Source organism: Pollicipes pollicipes, unplaced genomic scaffold, assembly GCF_011947565.3.
Source record: "Pollicipes pollicipes isolate AB1234 unplaced genomic scaffold, Ppol_2.1 Scaffold_2555;HRSCAF=2994_pilon_pilon_pilon, whole genome shotgun sequence".
NCBI classification, from domain to species: domain Eukaryota; kingdom Metazoa; phylum Arthropoda; class Thecostraca; order Pollicipedomorpha; family Pollicipedidae; genus Pollicipes; species Pollicipes pollicipes.
The window spans coordinates 18,269,228-18,290,234 of record NW_023596136.1 but is presented as its reverse complement, the minus strand read 5'-3'; the positions used below and the strand labels follow the sequence as shown (position 1 = coordinate 18,290,234).

The following is a 21,007-nucleotide window of genomic DNA, read 5'->3' as shown; positions in this document are numbered from 1 at the left end:
TCGGTACAGCGCTGGTGTCTGTAGTGTCGGTACAGCGCTGGTGTCTGTAGTGTCGGTACAGCGGCTGGTGTCTGTAGTGTCGGTACAGCGGCTGGTGTCTGTAGTGTCGGTACAGCGGCTGGTGTCTGTAGTGTCGGTACAGCGGCTGGTGTCTGTAGTGTCGGTACAGCGGCTGGTGTCTGTAGTGTCGGTACAGCGGCTGGTGTCTGTAGTGTCGGTACAGCGGCTGGTGTCTGTAGTGTCGGTACAGCGGCTGGTGTCTGTAGTGTCGGTACAGCGCTGGTGTCTGTAGTGTCGGTACAGCGCTGGTGTCTGTAGTGTCGGTACAGCGCTGGTGTCTGTAGTGTCGGTACAGCGGCTGGTGTCTGTAGTGTCGGTACAGCGCTGGTGTATGTAGTGTCGGTACAGCGGCTGGTGTCTGTAGTGTCGGTACAGCGCTGGTGTATGTAGTGTCGGTACAGCGGCTGGTGTCTGTAGTGTCGGTACAGCGGCTGGTGTCTGTGGTGTCGGTACAGCAGCTGGTGTCTGTGGTGTCGGTACAGCGACTGATGTCTGTGGTGTCGGTACAGCAGCTAATGTCTGTGGTGTCGGTGCAGCGACTGGTGTCTGTGGTGTCGGTACAGCGGCTGGTGTCTGTGGTGTCGGTGCGGCGGCTGGTGTCTGTGGTGTCGGTACAGCGGCTGGTGTCTGTGGTGTCGTTACAGCGGCTGGTGTCTGTGGTGTCGAGACAGCGGCTGGTGTTGCCGTGCAGGTGGACCGGCCGGCGCCCGGGGCTCGATAGCTGACTTCTGCGGCCGGGACCCAGCCCAGCTGCGTCTGCTGCGGGTGGACCGGGCCCAGCTGGGCTCGTACCGCTGCGCCGGTCAGACGGCGGCCGGCTGGGGCCCCATCTCGCCGGCGCGCCAGCTCAGCGTCCACTGTAAGCTCAGCTCACAGCAGTTCAGCGGCGCCAGATGTCTGCGCCAGAATGGGCTCACAGCGCAGGCCATAGCACCCGTGCAGGCCAAAGCACTGCACGAACAGTTCCATAGCCCATAATGTCCATGATTCACAATGCCCATAATGCTAGCGGTGTCCACTGCGCGAACATAGCTTCGGTGCTATGGATAACTTGTAACTTCAGTTGACCATTGCATGAACAGGCTTTCAACACAGCCTATAGCACACCGCGTCCGCTGCAGGGTCAGGCCATAACACAAACAGACTCATAGGCCCATAACAGCCGGTGAACTTTACCTCAGCATGTTCATAGCGCAACTCGTAATGTCTCTGTTCACCACACAAACTGATCCATAGCACAGTTTATAGCACCCGGCATTCATGTTACGGACAGACCCGTAGCGTAGCCCATAACACGCTCATATAACATGTTCACATAACATAGCAGCCCGTGGTATGCTCTTGTTAGCGACATTGGATGCGTCATTGACATGAACATGCCCCATGACACCGCCCAAACAAACGGCGTCCATCACACAAACGGCGTAGCAAAGACGCATGGCCCCCTTCTGTTGCGATCGAATCATTGTGATATCTACGTTGAACTATTTCAAAGAGGCCTATGGTTATGATTCCTTGTCATATTATCTCGCTTTCCAACAATTCCTGCACCGGCAACTGCACACAGACGCTGCAGTCATTGACATGCCTTAGTTATGATATCAGGCGGGCGAAAGACATGCTTACATGCGTTTCAGATCCGCCCAAGAACTCGGCTCTGGTGTACCGGCCAGCTGTCGTCCTCAAGGGCTCCCCTCTGACGCTGACCTGCGACCTGGATGACCCCGGATACCCCCAGGCTACCAGAGTACGTTCGTTTTGCATGTTAGTGTTGGGGAAAGCGTCGATATCGGAACCCTAGCTGAACTCATTGCAGGTCAGACTTGAAAGTACCGTGGCTTACACCGTGGTTTCGCGCTCTGCACGCCTCAGCTCTGTGGCCTCCGAGCCCTGTCTTCAGTACAGCCCACAGTCTACAGTGGGACGCTCGCCCTCAGCTCTGTGGTCTCCGAGCCCTGCCTTCAGTACAGCTCACAGTCTACAGTGGGACGCTCGCTCCCTTCGAAAGCTCACTGACACTGACATGTTGCCCTCCACCCGCCACCACGCTCACGCTGTCGCGATGTGTCGGCAGTACATCTGGATGCGCGGCCAGCACGTGTTTACCGACATGACGGAGAGGACGTGGAACATCTCGTCGGTCTCCCTGCAGGACAGCACCAACTTCAGCTGCGTGGCCACCAACAGCGCCGGCAGGAGTGGTGTGAGCCGAGCTGCCATCACCGTGATGGGTTAGTGAAGGGCACGACCGTCACATTGGCATGCTGTACACTTACCTTAGGAAGATCAAATAAAATAGGGCATTTGTCCGTCCCGGTGGCTCAGTTGGTTAGAGCGCCTGCCTTCCGATGCACCCACCCGTGGCGAGGTGGGTTCGAGTCGCTTTAGGGCGCTCGCTATATGCCCTTGACAGGTATGGCCTGCGGCCGGTGGCAGCGGTCGCGCTAAAGGTCAGTTGACGTCAGAGGGCAGGACGGACCGTGCCGAGCATTGCGGCACGTTAAGCTTTCGCCACCAAATTCTGCCGTTGCCTGGAATTGCGCGATCGGATGGTGGGGTCAGGGCTCACACAACAAGCACTGCTTAGCGTGAGCTCTGATTCCGGAAATCCATCCATTCAAAGGGTTCGGATCAAATCTTTAAAAAAAAATATGTCGGAAATAAGAGGATCGGTTAGAAAGAGCGTAGAAAGTAGTAGTAAGAAGCAACAATTGCCAGAAGTGACAACTGTGGTGCCCTCAGCAAGCTTGGATGCGAGCTGGGGGTTCGTTTTGCTTTTTGTGCATTCTGGTGATATCTTTCACGCATTCCATTACGACATGATAGTTGTATCATGGCAATCACCGTTTTCGTTGGTCTGAATCATGCGATCATTGTTCACCAGGTAAGCCGCGGTTTATCCAGGAGCTGCCGCCCCACGTGGGTACTCAGCTGAACTCGTCTGTGGTCTCCCTGACATGTCGAGTGGAGTGTTTTCCTCTTTGCGAGCTCCGCTGGTTCAAGGACGGCCAGGTGAGCGGCTGTTATATTTTCTCTGATGGTGTTTTGTTGTTCTTGTTGTTCTACAGCATCGTGTATCGCGAAATCCCAATGGCGCGACCACTTTCATATGTGGGCTTACATGATCACCCCCCCCCCCCCCGAAATTATGGCTTCGCCTAGACTTCAGTTCAATTTGTATTGCATTCAGACCGAGGGAAACACAGAAAGATACGGCGAAATGGCTGAGATGTATGGTAGGTTATAAGGGGTCGCAACGGGGGTCACAAACAAAACGCGAGTTAGGGGGAGATACCTGATCAGCGGGATGCCAGGTGTTTGTCGTTTGTGACTTTCCTGCATTCAACATGTTAAGCATGCATTAAAGGGCATAATTACAGCAGTGACAGCGCGGAATGACGTCACTTGCGCGCTAAGGTTGGACCGCGCTACACATCACCAACTGTCCGCCCGCACCAGCCGCACACTCTTCCTCCAGCGTATCGAGAACGGCGCTGTGTACAGCATCAACAGCGACCACCGAGCTCCGGACCTTCGGACCAACACTCTGCAGACGGTCACGTCCACCGTCGCCTGGAACACGACGTCCTGGCCAGAGCAGGCGTCGCAGGGAGCGGCCAACACGTCCCGCTTCAGCTGCCGCAGCACGTCCAACGGGCTGGGGCCGGCGGTCGTCAGCACGGCGCTCTTCCACCTCGAGTGTGAGCGGCGGGAGGGTGGTGCGCGGGTCTGTCCAGGCTCACCTCGAGTGTGAGTGGCGGGAGGGCGGTCCGCGGGTCTCTCCCCGTTGGGCTGACTGATGGCCGGCAGCGGCCGTCTGAACGCTGTGCACAGTCTCGTCATCCCGTGGACGTGGACTGGCAATGGACGTGGACTGGTAATGGACGTGGACATGGAGCGGTAATCCCGTGGACGTGGGCTGTTAATCCCACGGACGTGGACTGGTAATCCCACGGACGTGGACTGGTAATCCCACGGACATGGACTGGTAATGCCACGGACATGGACTGGTAATGCCACGGACATGGACTGGCAATCCCACGGACATGGACTGGTAATCCCATGGACATGGACTGGTAATCCCATGGACGTGGACTGGTAATCCCACGGACATGGACTGGTAATCCCACGGACGTGGACTGGTAATCCCACGGACATGGACTGGCAATCCCACGGACATGGACTGGTAATCCCACGGACGTGGGCTGTTAATCCCACGGACGTGGACTGGTAATGGACGTGGACATGGAGTGGTAATCCCGTGGACGTGGACTGGTAATCTCACGGACATGGACTGGTAATCCCACGGACGTGGACTGGTAATCCCACGGACATGGACTGGTAATCCCACGGACATGGACTGGTAATCCCACGGACGTGGGCTGTTAATCCCACGGACGTGGACTGGTAATGGACGTGGACATGGAGTGGTAATCCCGTGGACGTGGACTGGTAATCTCACGGACATGGACTGGTAATCCCACGGACGTGGACTGGTAATCCCACGGACGTGGACTGGTAATTCCACGGACGTGGACTGGTAATCCCACGGACATGGACTGGTAATCCCACGGACGTGGACTGGTAATCGGTTGTCGCTGAACCTGATCGCCAGGAGGGGCAGCTGACGCCGATGCTGCAACGCTAACGATCGCGTGGCCCTGGTTTGATCAGAGAGCGTGACGACTGCCGCCGTATTGCGTTGGCCGCCTGTGACTGGTGACCCGGTGCAGTGATGCTGGCTCAGGGCGGTGTGTGATGACCTCGGCCCGATCCTCAGCCCCGCCGCACAACGTCAGCGTAACTTCTCCTGTTGTGGAGGTTGTGGAAGGCGAGGCGGCCGCCGTCGTGTCCTGCTCGTCAGACGCCTTCCCGGAGGCTGCCTACACCTGGAGTCGGGGTGAGCGCACCAGTCTCGGCGCATCAGTGAAGTGAAGTGAGAAAGACACGGTTGAAGCCGCATGCGGATCTTACCCGGGATTGACAAAATCCAGCCGGTTCCCTGACATCGTGACCATTTCCACGGACTTTCCAGCTCTGTTTGGTCTACATCGCCCGGAGTTGAATTTGCCATTTTCACACTATCACTATCTTTAGCGATCTACTAACCTTTAGATAAAAGGACCCGAGTCATTTGCATTGACTATGCGAACACAACCACAGCGAACTATGACAGAGAAGAATAATCCTATTAAACGACAACTACGGCGAACTATGACAGAGAAGAATAACCCTTTCAAACGATAAGCTGATTGCGTTAATCGGGTTTTGCCTCCGTCTGTTGATATGTGCCGGTTAATGGTGTGCAATTAATTCTGGGCCAGTCGTTCGTGACCTGGCAGTTTATTTCCGGAAAAGCGCAGCAGCTACACGGCAGGGCACTGGCTTATTAGCCGTTCGATGCTGTCCTAGCACCACCTATTCCCTTGTTTTGATCGACGATCCCAGCCATCCACAGTGCGCTGGCTCCGGAAGCCGGCTGCGTTGTGATCTGATTTTTTTTTTCTACGCCATTACCCAAGAACAGATAACCAGGAGTGCCCCTCCCTCAATCCCAGCGACGCAGTAAACCGTGCGTTAACACCAGAAAACATAAAATCAAGTCGCGGCACTCCCAGCTAGGAAGATGAGACAAACTTAAAAAAAACAGGCGAGGAGATGGAGCAGACCCGAGGGAATTGTGTTATGTGAGAGGTAGGGAAAAATCATAGATGAAAAGGCTTAAAGTAGTCATTAGCCAAAATCAGCTAATGACAGCCCGCTACAACCGCCCAATAATCTACAACCACTCAATTCCCCGTGTTAGTAAGGGTTATAGTCACAAGTCGGAGGGGGCAATTACCTGGTCATTTTTGTGCTGGGTTTTGGGCTGGATTTCCAGGGAGTCCACCCAGCTAAGCAGAGCTTGTTGCTGGGAGAAATTGCTGGGAAAAATTGGGAGTTGCTGATTGACGCAACCCTGTTCATAATATAAAGCCGGGAGTCAATGCGAGTGAACTGATCAAAATTGTCTCATGGCGCGTTTAGTATGACCGAAGTGGTTTCATGAAAATCATGACCGGGACATTCCGCTTTACGGTTATTACTTGGCCGAAACTATGCTTCCAGTGACCCAACCGAGGCAGTCTCGTGCATTTCCTGGTGGCGGTGGTAGTCCGCTTTTGTATGATAACGTCACATGAGCGGCGCCCTTCACTGATACAAGGGGTGCTCGCCTGGAGCCGGGTTACGCTACATGATTTGCACCATTGCAGACGGCGAGACGGTGCAGGCGGGCAGCGAGCTTCGCCTCGGTGACGGAGGAGGGGTGCGGCGCTCGCAGGCCGGCCACTACGTCTGCCACGCCCACAACCGGCACGGCCACGCCTCCGCCGATCTCGACGTCCGCGTGCTCTGTAAGGGCAGCGGGAGACGGGATTATGGCCGCCTTGCAAACGTAGAAACGATAGACAAAAAAACACAGATATGTATGTCGCAACTTGGTCGGAACGCTGGCGAGACAAGCCGAAAGCAATTGTCAGTGTCGACAACAGGTCATTTGGGGAACCAGTTCGTATTAACCGCGAATAACCCGCGCGGCGGTCCACATGACAGTTCGTATTAACCGCGAACAACCCGCGCAGTGGTCCACATGACAGTTCGTATTAACCGCGAACAAACCGCGCGGCGGTCCACATGACAGTTCGTATTAACCGCGAATAACCCGCGCGGCGGTCCACATGACAGTTCGTATTAACCGTGACTAACCCGCGCGGCGGTCCACATGACAGTTCGTATTAACCGCGAACAACCCGCGCGGCGGTCCACATGACAGTTCGTATTAACCGCGAACAACCCGCGCGGCGGTCCACATGACAGTTCGTATTAACCGTGACTAACCCGCGCGGCGGTCCACATGACAGTTCGTATTAACCGCGAACAACCCGCGTGGCGGTCCACATGACAGTCTGTTTTGCGAGGCCAGGTGTGATGCTTGAGAACAGTGCTGAGCCGGCGGTCTCGCCGCCACGCGCCTCTGTCTCACCAGACGCTCCAGTCTGGCCGGCGTGCTCCAGGCGCGGTGTTCACCAGCTGGCGTTCTCCAGGCGCGGTGTTCACCAGCTGATCTGTGGGTGTGAGCAGCGACTGGCCGTGTCCCCAGACGCTCCGGAGTGCCGGCTGCGGCAGCGGCGCACCGAGGCCGGTTCGCTGCTGGTCTGCCAGGTGGACAGCGCGCCTGCCCAGCTGACCTTCGTCTGGGCCAGGGACAACCAGACGGTGGTGGACGGCGTGGCGACGGTCGGCGCCGTCAGCACACTGACCGCGCCGCCGCACGGCGACGGCTCCCTCGTCTCCTGCCGGGCCAGCAGCTCACTCGGGGTCGGCCCGCCATGCACCCTGCTCGTCGCAGGTGCGGCTCGTCACGTCTGGTGCACTCCGCCCTGTGCTCGGTGAACTTTGGCAGTTTGGCGCTTCCTCCAATTCGTTGATTTTTTTTCCTTAGTTCGACCCAATTCTCGGTAAGGGTAACATCTTGGCTCAAACTTTAAACAGCTCCGGTCGGGTTAACTTTTAAATGCAACCTGCAAGTTGGCTTTAACTTCTACGCGCAGTTTCGCCTGTGGAGCAAGACGTGGGCGGGCTGCCAGCGCGCTCCGCACACGGCCTTCGCAACTTTCGGCACGTTCGGCAAGGCGTCAGGGGTCCCACGCGGTCCGGACCCGCCGCAGTCTGGCGGCAGCCGGCTGCTGCCTGAATTCACTGCAGCAGTAGACCTCAGCTCAATGCATGGGGCTGATTCGAACTCTGGCTACTCGGCACAGCTTTGGGTCAGCTCCTGCTGACTCGAGGTGTGGCCGGGCTCCAGAACAGAGTCCTACCGGGTCAGTTCTGGGGACGGGGGCTTTGGAAACATTCCGTGGCATGGGCTGCGTGAAAGCCTACATGGAGCATAGGGAGACATGCAAGGAAATGGCTTTTATTCCGCGCACATGCGAACTGCCCTACAACCGGTGTATGATGCTACTGTCATGTCTGTTCACGCGCCTCACCGAAGACTCGGCTGGCCTGGCTCCGACCCGGACCCATAGCAAAAATTCAAAGGAGTCTCTTCCACCCGGACTTAACGGGACCCGCGTCGACTCCGGAATCGACCCCGACATCGGTCGGAATCCAACACCAGCCTGGTTGGCAGGCGGCGGCGACAGCTGGGCGGAGCGGATGAGCACCGACACTCTGACACTGGCGATCGCTGCCACCGGCTCCCTGCTCCTGCTCCTGCTCCTGATCGGCGGTGGACTCCTGCTCCTGCGCCGCAGACGCGCCGACAAACGTAAGTCGGCCGCGCCGGGCGCAGCTGGGCTGTTGGTCGAACTGGCCTTGCTTGAATGATAATCGCATGACTGAACACACGATGGACGTGTTATTTGTGGCATGTTCTCTGACGACCCGACCATGTGGGGTTTGATTGGTAATGTCAGGCAAACATTTACGCCCTGAAATGATGGCTGCCGTCATGACCGCGCCAGAAACGGTGTACTGTTGAGAAACGAAGGGAATGCGGTGGCACATTGTCCTTTCGCCGAGCTTCTGTGCCCATTTGGAGACTGAAACGCAACTGCAATAGTTTTGGACAGTGTCATGTAGCCATAGTACTAACGTACCACACAGCGAGACACATACCACACCTGTCACGACCAGACTATTGTTTGCAGCACTCTTGCGGCATGGCTTAGGTGGACATTTCAAACGATTTAACATCACCATGCTCCTTTTCTCCAACAGATGGTGTCTCCAGTCATCCCAAGGAAAGAGAGGCGTGAGTATCTTTTCAGATCGGATGCCTCTTGTCGCCTAAAACCAATTGAAAACATTTTTTCACGTCAACAGGATTTAGAAAAAGCGTTGCCAGTGACATGCTCCAGATCCTGAAAAAGCGCGGCGCTGAGCACTGGGGCGTGCCGGCTCCCCCCCCCCCCCCCCCTGCGATGGCTGACACCTTTGCCTCTGACTCCGACCGGGATAGCCTGTGCCGGTACGGAGGGCCGACGCTGGTGCGCTCGGTGCTCCTCCCGAGGTCTGCGGGCGCATCCTCCGGCCGGAGGGCAGGTAACGCGGGCGTGCGCCGCTCTCAGTGGCCGCCGCTCCACCCACAGCTCCTGTAGCACGCTGCTGCTGCACGCTTCGTGTGAGCCGAAATCCCGCTGGCATGAGAGACCTATCATCCCAATCGCAGCCACGAGTACCACAGATGGAACATTAGTGTGGGCTGTCCCCTCGAGTGGTGTGTTAGTACTGACACACCAGACGAGGATGGTAGTCCGGACAGCTTTTCCATCCGGGATACTGACACCTTGTCTCATTCTTGCAGTGTAAAGCCCCACCCGTGAATATTTCTAACGGTGCGCAAGACAGAGCAGTATGCGCTTTTTGAGTTTTTTTTTCGAGGAAAGTGCAGCCTAACACGGACGAGTAGAAAACAACCTGAAGAAGACAAGGTCGGCTGCGTATGTGGCGTAGAAAGGTGTCCGTGTCGTCGATTTCTTGCGACTTTCGGTATCGCTATTTATTGCAGAATGTACCCATTTTGAACTCAGTCCTCAGTTCAGAGAGCTTAACTGTTCATAAACAACACATCAGTTCAATGCACAACCTGTTAATTCAATACACACCCTCTTTATTCAATGCATAACCGGTTTATTCAATACACAACTTGTCAACTCAATAAACAACCTATCAACTCATAACACAGCCTATCAACTCAATACATGACCAATCAACTCAATACATAACCTATCAATTCAACACATAACCTTTAAACACAATACACAACCTATCAACTCAATACGCAAACGATCTACACATCTCCGACGCGCAGTTCTAAATGGCGGACGCAATGTTGAGTCTAAGGTCAGTCTTTGACCATTGGACCGAAACGAATCTGGGTCACGGGTGCCCGCTCAGACCGCTCGGCGGGGGCGCCCGCTCATACCTCCCCAGCTGTCGGCGGGGCGCCCGCTCAGACCTCAGTTGTCAGCGGGGCGCCCGCCCACGCCTCGGCCGTCGGCGGGGCGCCCGCTCATACCTCCCCAGCTGTCGGCGGGGCGCCCGCTCAGACCTCAGTTGTCAGCGGGGCGCCCGCTCAGACCTCAGTTGTCAGCGGGGCGCCCGCCCACACCTCGGCCGTCGGCGGGGGCACCCGCTCAGGCCTCAGCTGTCGGCGGGGCGCCCGCCCACACCTCGGCCGTCGGCGGGGGCACCCGCTCAGGCCTCGGCCGTCGGCAGAAAGCCCGGCCGTCGGCGGGGGCACCCGCTCAGGCCTCTCCAGGCGTCGACCCGGCGTCTCACCCGCATTTGCGACGGATCGTTCATCCAGCCCTGCCGGCCTTATCTGTGGCGAGCGGCCCTCCGTTTGACGAGCCGTCACCCGTTTGAGAGTGGTAGATCACTTTCAGTTCGTGACCACTCAACATCGGTACCCGGACTGGGCTCCCCAGCTCGAGATCAGTGGAGCCGCTCATCTGACATGCTCGCTCAGATCCGCCCGGAAGAGCGATGAGATCGAACCCGCCAGTTTGAGCACCGCCGCGTCTCCGATGTAACGGCTCCATCGCGGGCGGCCCGCTGCTGCATTTGTGCTGACAGCGCTCTAATAGTCCCTCCATACCACCTCAAGTCAAGGTCCATCAGCGTGGTTTGACGTCATTACTTGACTGGCGCCTTGTGTACTTGTTGACGCGTGCCGTGGCATGCCGCTCTCTTTGTGTGTGTATGACGCTGGCAGCATTAGATGCTTACGTCCACGCTCGGTCTATCAATGGGGCTTGGGCGGTCTGACGACTCTGCTATGGCGCCGGCTTGTCGGCCTGCCTTACAGGGGCTTCCAGGCGGCTTTGTATGCTGACCGGACCTTCCGTCCGGCGTCCCGTCGCCTTGAGTCGGCCGAATGCGGTCGCCTGCATGGTCCAGCCATCATCAGGCTGGCTCTGCTGCCTGTTTCTGTATGCTGTGTGTGTCACGTGTGCCTGCACGGCCTGGTCAGATGGCGCCGTTGTTTATCCCTCTGCGCTGTCTGTCACGTGTGCATGCACGGCCTGGTCAGATGGCTTCGCTGTCTATCCCTCTGGGCTGTCTTTCACGTCTGCCTGCACAGCCCGGTTAGACGGCGCCGCTGTCTATCCCTCTGGGCTGTCTTTCACGTCTGCCTGCACAGCCCGGTTAGACGGCGCCGCTGTCTACCCCGCTGTGCTGTGTGTCACGTCTGCCTGTACAGCCCGGTCAGATGGCCCCGCCGCAGCTAGCTGTCACGCTTGGTCGCCTTCTGTGTGCTGACTGTCACGTGTCCACCCGCACAGCCCGGCTGGCAGCGGCGACGGCCGGGATGGCCCGGTCGCCCGGCCCGTGCATAAGTGGCCCGTCAGGCCGGGCGTTCAGGTGCATGTGAGCAGCGTCCAATCGCTGAGCAAGCTCGGAGACCTCGCAGCCAATCACATCGCAGCACTGGGTTCACCCGACAAAGGTGTCGTATCTTTTTTGTTTCTCTCCAAGTGAGCGTTTACCCGTCAGGTAAACGCTCATTTGTTTGCTAAAGAGCTGTTGGTTATAAGTGCTCTTTTACGACTCAAGTTTGCTGTTTCGGATTGATGTCGAGTGGCTGATCTATTTAGCTTCAGTTGCAGTTTTTAGTTGCAAACTGTTGTTTGGTCAGCCGCCTTCGAAGCCTTTTGTCTGATAATGTAACTGTTTTCTATCTTAGCGGTTTGCTGGTGGGCTATGATTAATCCCATTTTATTAGGGGTTTTGACCACACATAGCCATACGCTGTTGTTGCGCGCTCAGTGCCGTTTTATTAATATATGCTCTTCCGTTCTAGTCTTAACTCTGAGAAGATTTGAGATCGAATCTGACTGGAAGGAGGACAAAGCTGATGGAGGTACGACATATTCCTATTCTTGTACTGGTGTAGGGTTTAATGTGTGTTTCCCGTTTACATTTGCACAACGTCTGTGTAGCCGTTGTTTTGTTATTCCATGTTTGCTGCGGTGTATCATATTCCAACCGTGCTGCCTCAGACAATCTTGAACCAGGTAGGAATCATCACGTCGCCACGCAGTACGAAAAGTTACCTGTGTTGCCCATTGAAAGCTTTGCGCAATTTACTAAGACGAAGATGAGTTGAGGTGAAGCCGACCCAAGTAAGAAACATGACAAAATATGATCCAACGGACCGCATTTGATAGAATAGTTTATGGATGAGTGGTGAATAGTTGACCTACCTGTGTTGGTATGCACGTCGCCGTCTCGCACGTGCGGGCACCGCTCAGCTCGGCTGTGGCCGACTCTGTGCGGCAGGAGCGGGTTCGCTGGCCGTGACGCCCCCGCCAGAAGACCGGGTCGTGTCGGAGCCGGGGCTGGGGCCGACCGGCGAGGGGGCCACCCACCGCAGCAGTCCTCCGTCGCTGGTGCAGGTACTGCGACGACACGCAGCGGCGTCACGCGCAGGCGTGAGATCGCCCCCCCCCCCCCCCCCCCCCCAGAGGCGCGCCCCCGCCGCCGCCGCCGCCGCCGCCAGACGCAGACAGACTGACAGACAGACAGACAGACGGCAGACGCAGACAGCTTGGGAGACTCTGTCTCCGCCGGCTCGGTGCCGAGACGGTACCTTCTGAAGCGTTTGTGGCCTTGCTACGGAAAGGAAACCGCCACATTTGTTCTGTGGATCGTTGCTTAATGGTATTTCGAGGGCGATGTACGGCAATGCGCTGGGCGGGGTCAGATCCTTTTCCCCATAATATATCGAGAACCACTGGCCGGTTCTCCGCTCAGAAAACGTCGATCGATTCGAAGAAATGCAGGCGATTTTCAAAACAAACAAACAAACAAAAAACCGCCTGTCCAGGAATTACGACACATGTTATGCCATACCCCATTTGGCACACAATGCAAAACGCTCTGTTTTTCCTGCAAGGGCTTGCCATGGCCTCTTACCTTTTGACATCTAGTGCAATATGATTGGAAATGCACATAATATAACCAGCATAAGTTTACACTTCAAACAATCGCTACCTATTCTAATTTTGCCCACAGTGTCTTCAGCGCACTTTCATAACGTTTTCCTTTTACCTCCCCGGCTCTGAGCCATCCTTGCACAACATATGAAATCTTGTTTTTATATATTGCATTTACATACTTGCTTTTCCCGAAATACCAATAAATCTATAATGTGTGAATAAATGACCAGATCTTTGGTCAATCGTCTGCCACCCGATCATTCGTACGCGGGCTAAGCTCTGGCAAGCATTATGTGGCCACTTTATAGATAAACACACAGAAGAGACAACTTGCGTAAAAAGGGAAAAGATAAAAGCAGGATACGACTGCATATGCCTGCATTGCGCATTTTTTTACGTCCTTAATAATTCACATGACGTGGACACGTACGAGGGTAAAAAGGCGACTGCTTTCAACATAGTTCCTTCGAAAAAGGGCCCTAGATCCGCTCGTAACATTACCTTTTCGCAATTTGGGCGTGGCAGGGATAAACAATATGTGAAAAGGCTCGAGGCTCCGAAAACCTGTGGTAAATCGTTTGGAAATGACACGCGCTAAAACTTGATGGAGGAATATATCCATCCCTGCACAAAATATTCCAACTAGAACACATTATACGATTAGCTATGCCAGGACAATCCCAGTGATTTGTTGAGCTGCTGTTGTCAGCGACCATCAAAATCGACATGGATGCGTGCGATACGAATGCAATATTTGCAATGGTGGGCGTCAAACCAGGATGGAAATAGTTTGTCTTTACTAGATATTAGCCAGCCGGCACGCTTATGAACGGACGTTCTGTTTGACTTCTGTCGCCCTTTCTGTTCTCACTGCCAGCCGTCGTGTAATTAAAGTGCCGCTCGAGATCGCTCGTTCGCCAATCGAACGCCGTTCTGTTTGACTTCGGCCAGCCTCGCTGGCGTGTGACGCGGAGCTGCGAGCCGGGCGGGTACTGCAGCCGGCGCCGCTGACGCCGCCGCCCTCCTCCAGCTCTGCGACGGCGGCACCAGTAGGCCGTCCAGCGGGCTCAGCCTGAACGACTCGTCTGGCTACGGGAGCTCGTTCTCGCGCGCTCCGCCGCTGTACGGCTCGACGCGCTCGACCAGCAGCCTGCAGCCGGCCTGGTGGCGCCCCCTGCGGCAGATGGATGCCGAGCCGAGCGGTGCCGGCCACTGGTCTGACTCGGAGTCGGCTCGGCCGGAATTGGGCGCCGCGCCCGACGGGGCGCCACCCGAGACGCAGGTGGGTCAGCGGAGGAGGAGGCGGTGGCCGGCCCACTCACCCAAGCTGGTGTAGCTTCGCCTTGTGGATGTCGTCGGCTCGGGATTACGTAGTTGCGCCGCTGTTGGAGCAGTGGCTGTAATGAAACTGGAGCTCGTCGTGTCAGTGATGATTTGGTCCGGTCGCGAGCCAGGGCAGAATAGCCGCTGGCCGACAGCCCCGCCGTTCTCTGCAGTAACCCGCTGTCTCCCACTGCGGCAGGCACCACGCAGCTGCGAGGCCGTCGTGGCCGCGGAGGGGCGTGCCCTGCCCAGCCGCCCGCGACCGGCACCGGTCGGCTGCCCCGGCCGCGCGCGCCTGGCCCGGGCCGACTCGCTGCAGCTGGAGGGCAGCGTTCAGCGCCAGCCGCCGCTTTGCCGGCCGGTCGGGGAGCCGCTGCGGCCGTCCCCGCTAGTCGCCAGTCCCGGCGGGCCCGTCTCCTACCACGTGAAGAGCGGCACGGTGCGCGGCGGCAGCGCCCACCGCGCCGCCTACCGCGCCGACCGGCACGTGCTGCGGGACGGCGAGGCCGGCCCACCCACCAGGTGGCACTGCGACGCCGGCGCCGCGCCGCGCGAGATGAACGTGTGACGGTGACGTCACCTGGCGCCAGGCGGGAGCTCGGCGTCGGAGGGCCATGCACTGCCTAGTACGGCCGGCGGTTGGGTGTGAATGGTCCGCTCGTGGTAACAGAGCATATCGAGCGGTAGCGTCAATGTCCTTCAGCCATTCGCTTTGTCTATGGGACTGGAGGCTCAGAGGGTGGCGATCTCTTCACATATCCGGCGTCGCTAATCCCTCACCCGTGGACGGGCGCTTCACCACCCACCACTATGGGGTGCAGCAAGACGAGCTTGGAAAGCCGCGGCCCGTTGTGGCCACAGTTAACCACAGGCGCAATGGACACGGCATGTGGCCCAGGCCGGACTCCAACGTAACGCGATGATCGATGTGCCACTTTTGTTTTGTGTTCTCAGTGAGTTTCGAGCGAACTTGGAGACATCGCAGTCGCGATGCTGGGCTTTTGTTCGCTCCAGACCGTTGCTGGTTTTGCAGTGTGGCGGGTTTCAGATTGTCGATGCCTAGTCTAAGCCGAACTGTGCTAAGGAGCTCATAACTGTTGTCATACAGGTAATCAGCCCTTGATTCGTGTGGCTTAACGTATCTGCGTTAATTGTGTTCCCCTGCCGGAACATGGTGCAACGTTGCTATGATGTGAAATCGTTCGAGGAAACGCCTTCTAGCTAAGGCCATAACCACAACGAAGCAGGAAGATGTCATTCTTAGTCAACACTGAGAGTTCAGCGATGTGGTTTGTGTGCAGCTTATACGTGTATTCATCATTGTGAATGCCCGAAGCCAGACATAAATGTGATACAAATATTAAACACAAAGCGAACTTGGGATTTTCGCCGCGTGCAGCGCCAGCGAGGCCGGACTACCGCAACATGCCTCAGTAATCCGCCGTTTGGCGCCGGAAGAATTATCGCTTAATGCATTCACCAGCCGCATTCCGGCGTAAGACCGGCATACTCTCATATTCATACTGGATGCCGTGGCACTCGCCAAACGACCGTCCGGAAGCAAATCAGCGAGTGCCGTGTTTTCCAGGGGGGGGGGGGAGGGGAGGGGGATACCGGATACCTTGAGTCATGTGTCGGCCGACCGGCCGACTGAATGCGCCGGTATTGACCCGGCCGTCCTGGCTGGGCACCCCCGTGGTGGTCCGTGGTAGCTTTGGGCTGTCGCAGCGACCAGCTGACACACTGACGTGTGCCGGCCAGCCGGCCGCGGTTACGACTTAATGTAACGCTGGCTGCCCAGAGATGGTCTCGATCGGGTGACGAGTCAGTCACCGCGTGCTGACAATGTCGTGAGATTCACCGCGTGCTGACAATATCGTGAGATTCAAAAGACGATTGTGTTTTGAGACCACCAGGCGGTGCCGCTCGATCGTGACTGATACAGCGGCGGTTACACCTTGCCGTCTATGCGAGGTATGTCTGCATAGACGGCACGGTAGTGTGTCTGCATAACGTCTAGGTATGTCTGCGAGTAAAATCCGTTCAAATTGAAACATGCTAAGCATTATTCCGAGGCGCAACTCGAATGATGTCAGGCAAGTTTCGTGTGCGTTTTACACTTTTATATCAGACCAACAAGATATCTCGTTTTGAAAAGTTTGCATTTGCAGTGAAAATGAGGATAACACCTGTGACGGCGGGTCCTCGCCTTGCATCATCTCGTATATTGCCACGATGACTTGACTTTGATCTTATGGTCGGCCTTGACTCCCCCCCCCCCCTCTTTCCTACTTCTTTGCATTCCCCGCGTTTGAAATCCCCAATGTGTGAATTGGTCACATGACGAACCTCGTCAATACTCGTGACTGCACTCATCAGTACTCGTGACTGCACTCATCAGTACTCGTGACTGGAAAGAAGTGACCTGGGAGTGGCCTTTGGCCTTCACTGCATCTTACTTCCCTACGCCTTTGCATTCCCTGCGTGTTAGATCCCGAACGTGTGGAGTGGTCCCGCGATCGACCTCATCAGCGCCCGTGACGGCTCCAAAGGTCATTCGAGGCTGGAGTTCAGTAAGTCGGCAGTGAAGCGGAAACATCATAAACCAAATAACTAGTAGGTGTCGTTGGTAATGTGAGGGATCTTTAACGTGCATGTCTTCCAGGTCAAATCTTGAAATCGCCCGAAGTTATGTTCACGGAACGCAAAGCACTGCGCACGCATGCACCGGACGAACATGGTCATGCGTGGAAATTTACGCCCCAAATCATCAAAAGAGGGCAATGCTGATTTTAGATCACGGATGGACTTTATATTGTCAGCTGTTCATCGGAAATACGTTTACAATGATTCGAGTTTAATCAAAGGCTTTGCACAGGCGGCAAAAAATTAATACCACATTATTCAGACGAGGTCATGTGGCGAATAGGAATGCATTCTGATTCAGCAGCGAATAACGGCTATACTTTCTAACATTGCATCCCGTCACCGCGCCAGTCAGACGACCGCGGCCTGGCAGTGACCGCTGCGACATTAGACTGTGACCCCCTCCTCGTTGCATGCCACGGTATTGCATCCTGTCACCGCGCCGTTAATGCCCCGCCAGTCAGTCGACGCAGCCTAGGAGTGGTGCAAGTCAGGGGCACAGGCAAAGCATTGGCAAGGTAAGGGGCACAGGGTTGACAGAGAGCCCCCTGATAGTAAAAGAACCACCCCAGAAATCGCCGGTTTTGGCCCATTTGATATTGAGGACATGTTTATCTCCGATGTTATATATATATATATATATATATATATATATATATATATATATTACAAATGCTTACCTTCTGTAACTGGAATATAGGCCAGACACTACCACGAGATCAATTTTGCCTTGAGTTGACAGTAAAAAAACTGACCTTAAGACACATTATTTTGTGATGGTCATTGTTGCGCTCGGCGCCCGCCCCCTGGCGTTGCTTACAGCGGACAACGCCGTTCGATTTTACGAAAACTGCTACCGAAACCATCGCTGTCCTTGCTCGCCGATGCTACATGCGTATCACGGGGGCTTTATGGCGCACTCAGCTGTTCGGGCCATATGGCGCCGCCGGCCTCTCACCTGGTGAGAAGGGCGGGCACCGCGGGCATTCGAACCCCGTACCTCTGGTTTCCCGGACGAGCAGTAGTTTACGCAAGCGCATGAACCACTACACTATCGGCATCCGGCGTGCATGCCTAATTCTTCTGACGTCATTTGTTTCATTAGTCGATTCTGCAAAATAATGGATGTTCTCGGGGAAACATGGGATGGCCTTGTGCGTTCCTCATTTCGACCCAATTCATTCAACACTAGTGAGACATCTTATTTCTTTCCGGTAAATGGGCCCCCATTCATTACAACACTACAGGGCACATTTTTGTTCCCGGTCAAGGTCTGAAGGGTCATTCTATCCCACGCGATGTATTTTCCGGCCGTCATTCTGGCGACACGGGGCGGCATCCCCTGGCTGATCCAAAGGCCGTTAGAGGGATGCATAATATCACATTGGTCCGCTCCCTGACGGGGGAGACCTTCTGACCCGCACAGTTGATACCGGGTCGACACGTGAACTGTCATTAACACAATAGCATCCCTGCTCTTCACAGGTGGTCAGATTGGCACAAATTCTCGAGTTGGGCTTAATACGCCCTCGGGGGGGGGGGGTCAAATTGACCCCCCGAAGGTTTTCCCGGAATGATTTCCAAGCTTTCCGGTAAAGAAACGCTTGGCGTGGCGTGGCCACGCCCAATTTTGCATAGCTGTAGACGACTGAATAGTTGATGGTCTGGCATAAACAATTTAGATGTACCTTTTACGGTCACTGAGCTAGGCAGGTCAAATTCAGGCCATAGTTTCAGCGAAGGCAATTTCTATGGAGTCGCTCAATCTGATCCAACAACGGAGTGTTAGGCGAAGCCATATATTTCTGAGACTTTATTAGGCAACACAACAATTGAATGAACAAATTGAACTGACCTAAAGTCAGGTATGAAGGTCAGACCAGGGTCAAAATCAACCTGCATTATTACTGTAGGGCTTGCTGTATGGGGTAGTTTCTGGTGTTCATTCCAAAGTTATTATATATTCAAATAATTCATTATATTTTGATTCATATAATCAGATTCAATATCAAATTTATGTACCAAATTTATTGTACAACAATAGGAACCGCATTGTACGCCTCCCATAGACTTCTTCAAGGTCAGAATAGGTAACTGACCTGGAACGACTCAGGTCAACATTTTGTTTTTAAGAATGTGCCCCCTAGCGTAATATATGTCGCATATCCAAATGCAAAATTAAAAGCAGTCTTGTATGATTTTGGTCACCATGACCCCCAAAAGGTGAAACGATGTCACTGACCTTAGATGAGCATGTGAACTTTTCGTAGAACAGTGATCTAGGTTCCAAGGGCCCTTTGGAGACCAACTTGGAATTTGACCTTATTTGACCTTATTTGACCCAAAGGTCATGGCCTAGGAACCTCAAACTATACCTAAGTGAGTTCACGTACATGTTCACATAATTCACACATCCTGTGAATTTGGTGTCTCTAGCTCTCTTAGGTCCTGAGATATCAACGGGGTCAAATTGACCCCCACCGCCACCCGAGCGTAGGGTATCCAACTGACCACCCGGGCGTGTGTTAACGGGCCCATGCTGGAATATGGGTGGAGGACCCACCGTTCGGTACTTGGGGCCTTGACTGACGCAGGACTCTTCTGTTACCTCAATGTGAGCGCTCATCATAAGCTTTAATGTTTCCTACAATTTTCAGAGGTCCCTGACCAATATGTCATGAACTTGTGCCATTCGGGCTCCCATCCCTGTCCCTGTTGAGCAAATCTTCCCCTGACCGATTCGAGGCCCCCTTGGAACAGAATGTCCTGTTAGACACTGTGGGTCCCTGAACGATACAAGAACCCGATTACTGTAAATCACAGGCCCGGCCTCGTCCCTGTTTGGGAGATGACTCTCAGAGCTCAGACCAACACGGGGCCGACTGTTCGCTTTTCGTGATCTCTGCCCGAAATAGAGAAGCACTCTGCCTCAGGCGTACCTATCGGTACAATAGATCATCCTACTGACATTTGAGACCACGGCCCTTTGGGTGGGGCCCTTAATGTGGCCTACAGCCAGCCATTCGGTCCCTCCAGCCATCCCATTGGGCCCTTGATCTTTGGTCTCGGGAGACTCTTCGGCCCCTCTTCCGGCCACTGTAAACTCCGCGCCGACTCCGGGCCACTTGCCGCCACGGGACCCCTGTTTGGCACTGTGGCCCCTAACCGATACAGGAGCCCCTCGTTGTGCCAGGGACTCCGAACATTGCAAATCGCGGACCCCGGCCTCGTCATTACTTGCGAAATGGGTCTCACGCGCTCGGACGGACCTGGGGCCGACTGTTCGGTGTTCGTGGTCTCTGACCGATTTAGACAGCCGCATTGTTACAGGGGTTCCTCAAACGGTGCAAGAGGACCTCTGATTGATATTTCAGGTCACGACCCTAACGGGCCACGATTCTTTATGTGCTTACAGACAGTCCTTTGCACCCTTGTGCCCTACAGCCGGGCCTTTGATAGTCGGTTCCGGTGGCTCCCGGGCCCCTCTTCGGGCTTCATCGAGCACTTCCCTTGGTCGGTTCGGGCCTTTGCGAGCACAGGCCCCTCCATGCTCCCCCGTTGGGCGCTGTGAGCCCCTGTCAGGTATAAGGCCCCCGGTTAGAGTAAATCACTGGTCCCGGCTTTATAGCTGATTGAGAAGTGGGTCCTAAGGCCTATACCGACACGGAGCCGACTATGTAGTACGGTGGTACCGCACCGACATATAGGATCATATCGACTCAGGGGGTCCCCGATCGACGCAAATGGCTCTTTGGCCGTTATTTGAGGGTCCATCTTCACAGTTCGGGGTCCCTGAATAAGACGTCGACCAGCATTTAATGCCCCTAGACCTTCCAGTCGGGCAGGTGATCGTCAGACCCGTTGGACACTCAGGCTCTTCTGGCCTCCTCGAACGTCGCCTGTGGCCGACTCGGGGTACGTTGACAACACAGGCTCGGAGGCTTCTGTTAGGCGCTGTGAGGCCCGGATAAATGTAGCAGTGCTGGTTC

The 21,007-nt window shown here is 55.3% G+C and overlaps 1 protein-coding gene across 1 annotated transcript; it reads left to right on the top strand.

Moving 5' to 3' along the window:
- The first annotated feature begins 896 nt into the window (after window positions 1-896).
- On the top strand, window positions 897-17,496 carry LOC119098682 (hemicentin-1). The gene is made up of 15 exons (XM_037221671.1): window positions 897-919; window positions 1,698-1,807; window positions 2,135-2,291; window positions 2,945-3,072; window positions 3,539-3,761; window positions 4,841-4,960; window positions 6,315-6,455; window positions 7,202-7,450; window positions 8,234-8,371; window positions 8,824-8,857; window positions 9,065-9,147; window positions 11,912-11,971; window positions 12,391-12,506; window positions 14,080-14,331; window positions 17,479-17,496. Exons 3-15 carry the CDS (start codon window positions 2,144-2,146, stop codon window positions 17,494-17,496), a joined length of 1,710 nt encoding a protein of 569 aa, XP_037077566.1. The 5' UTR covers window positions 897-919; window positions 1,698-1,807; window positions 2,135-2,143.
- The last annotated feature ends 3,511 nt before the right edge of the window (window positions 17,497-21,007 follow it).

What these genes read in the sequence shown, in the direction of transcription:
- LOC119098682 (XM_037221671.1), top strand. Translation starts at nt 2,144, where the DNA reads ATGCGCGGCCAGCACGTGTTTACCGACATGACGGAGAGGACGTGGAAC. An exon ending in TGCCTACACCTGGAGTCGGG is followed by an intron (nt 4,961 to 6,314) that starts GTGAGCGCACCA and finishes GCACCATTGCAG; the next exon opens with ACGGCGAGACGGTGCAGGCG. An exon ending in GTCCTCCGTCGCTGGTGCAG is followed by an intron (nt 12,507 to 14,079) that starts GTACTGCGACGA and finishes GCCCTCCTCCAG; the next exon opens with CTCTGCGACGGCGGCACCAG.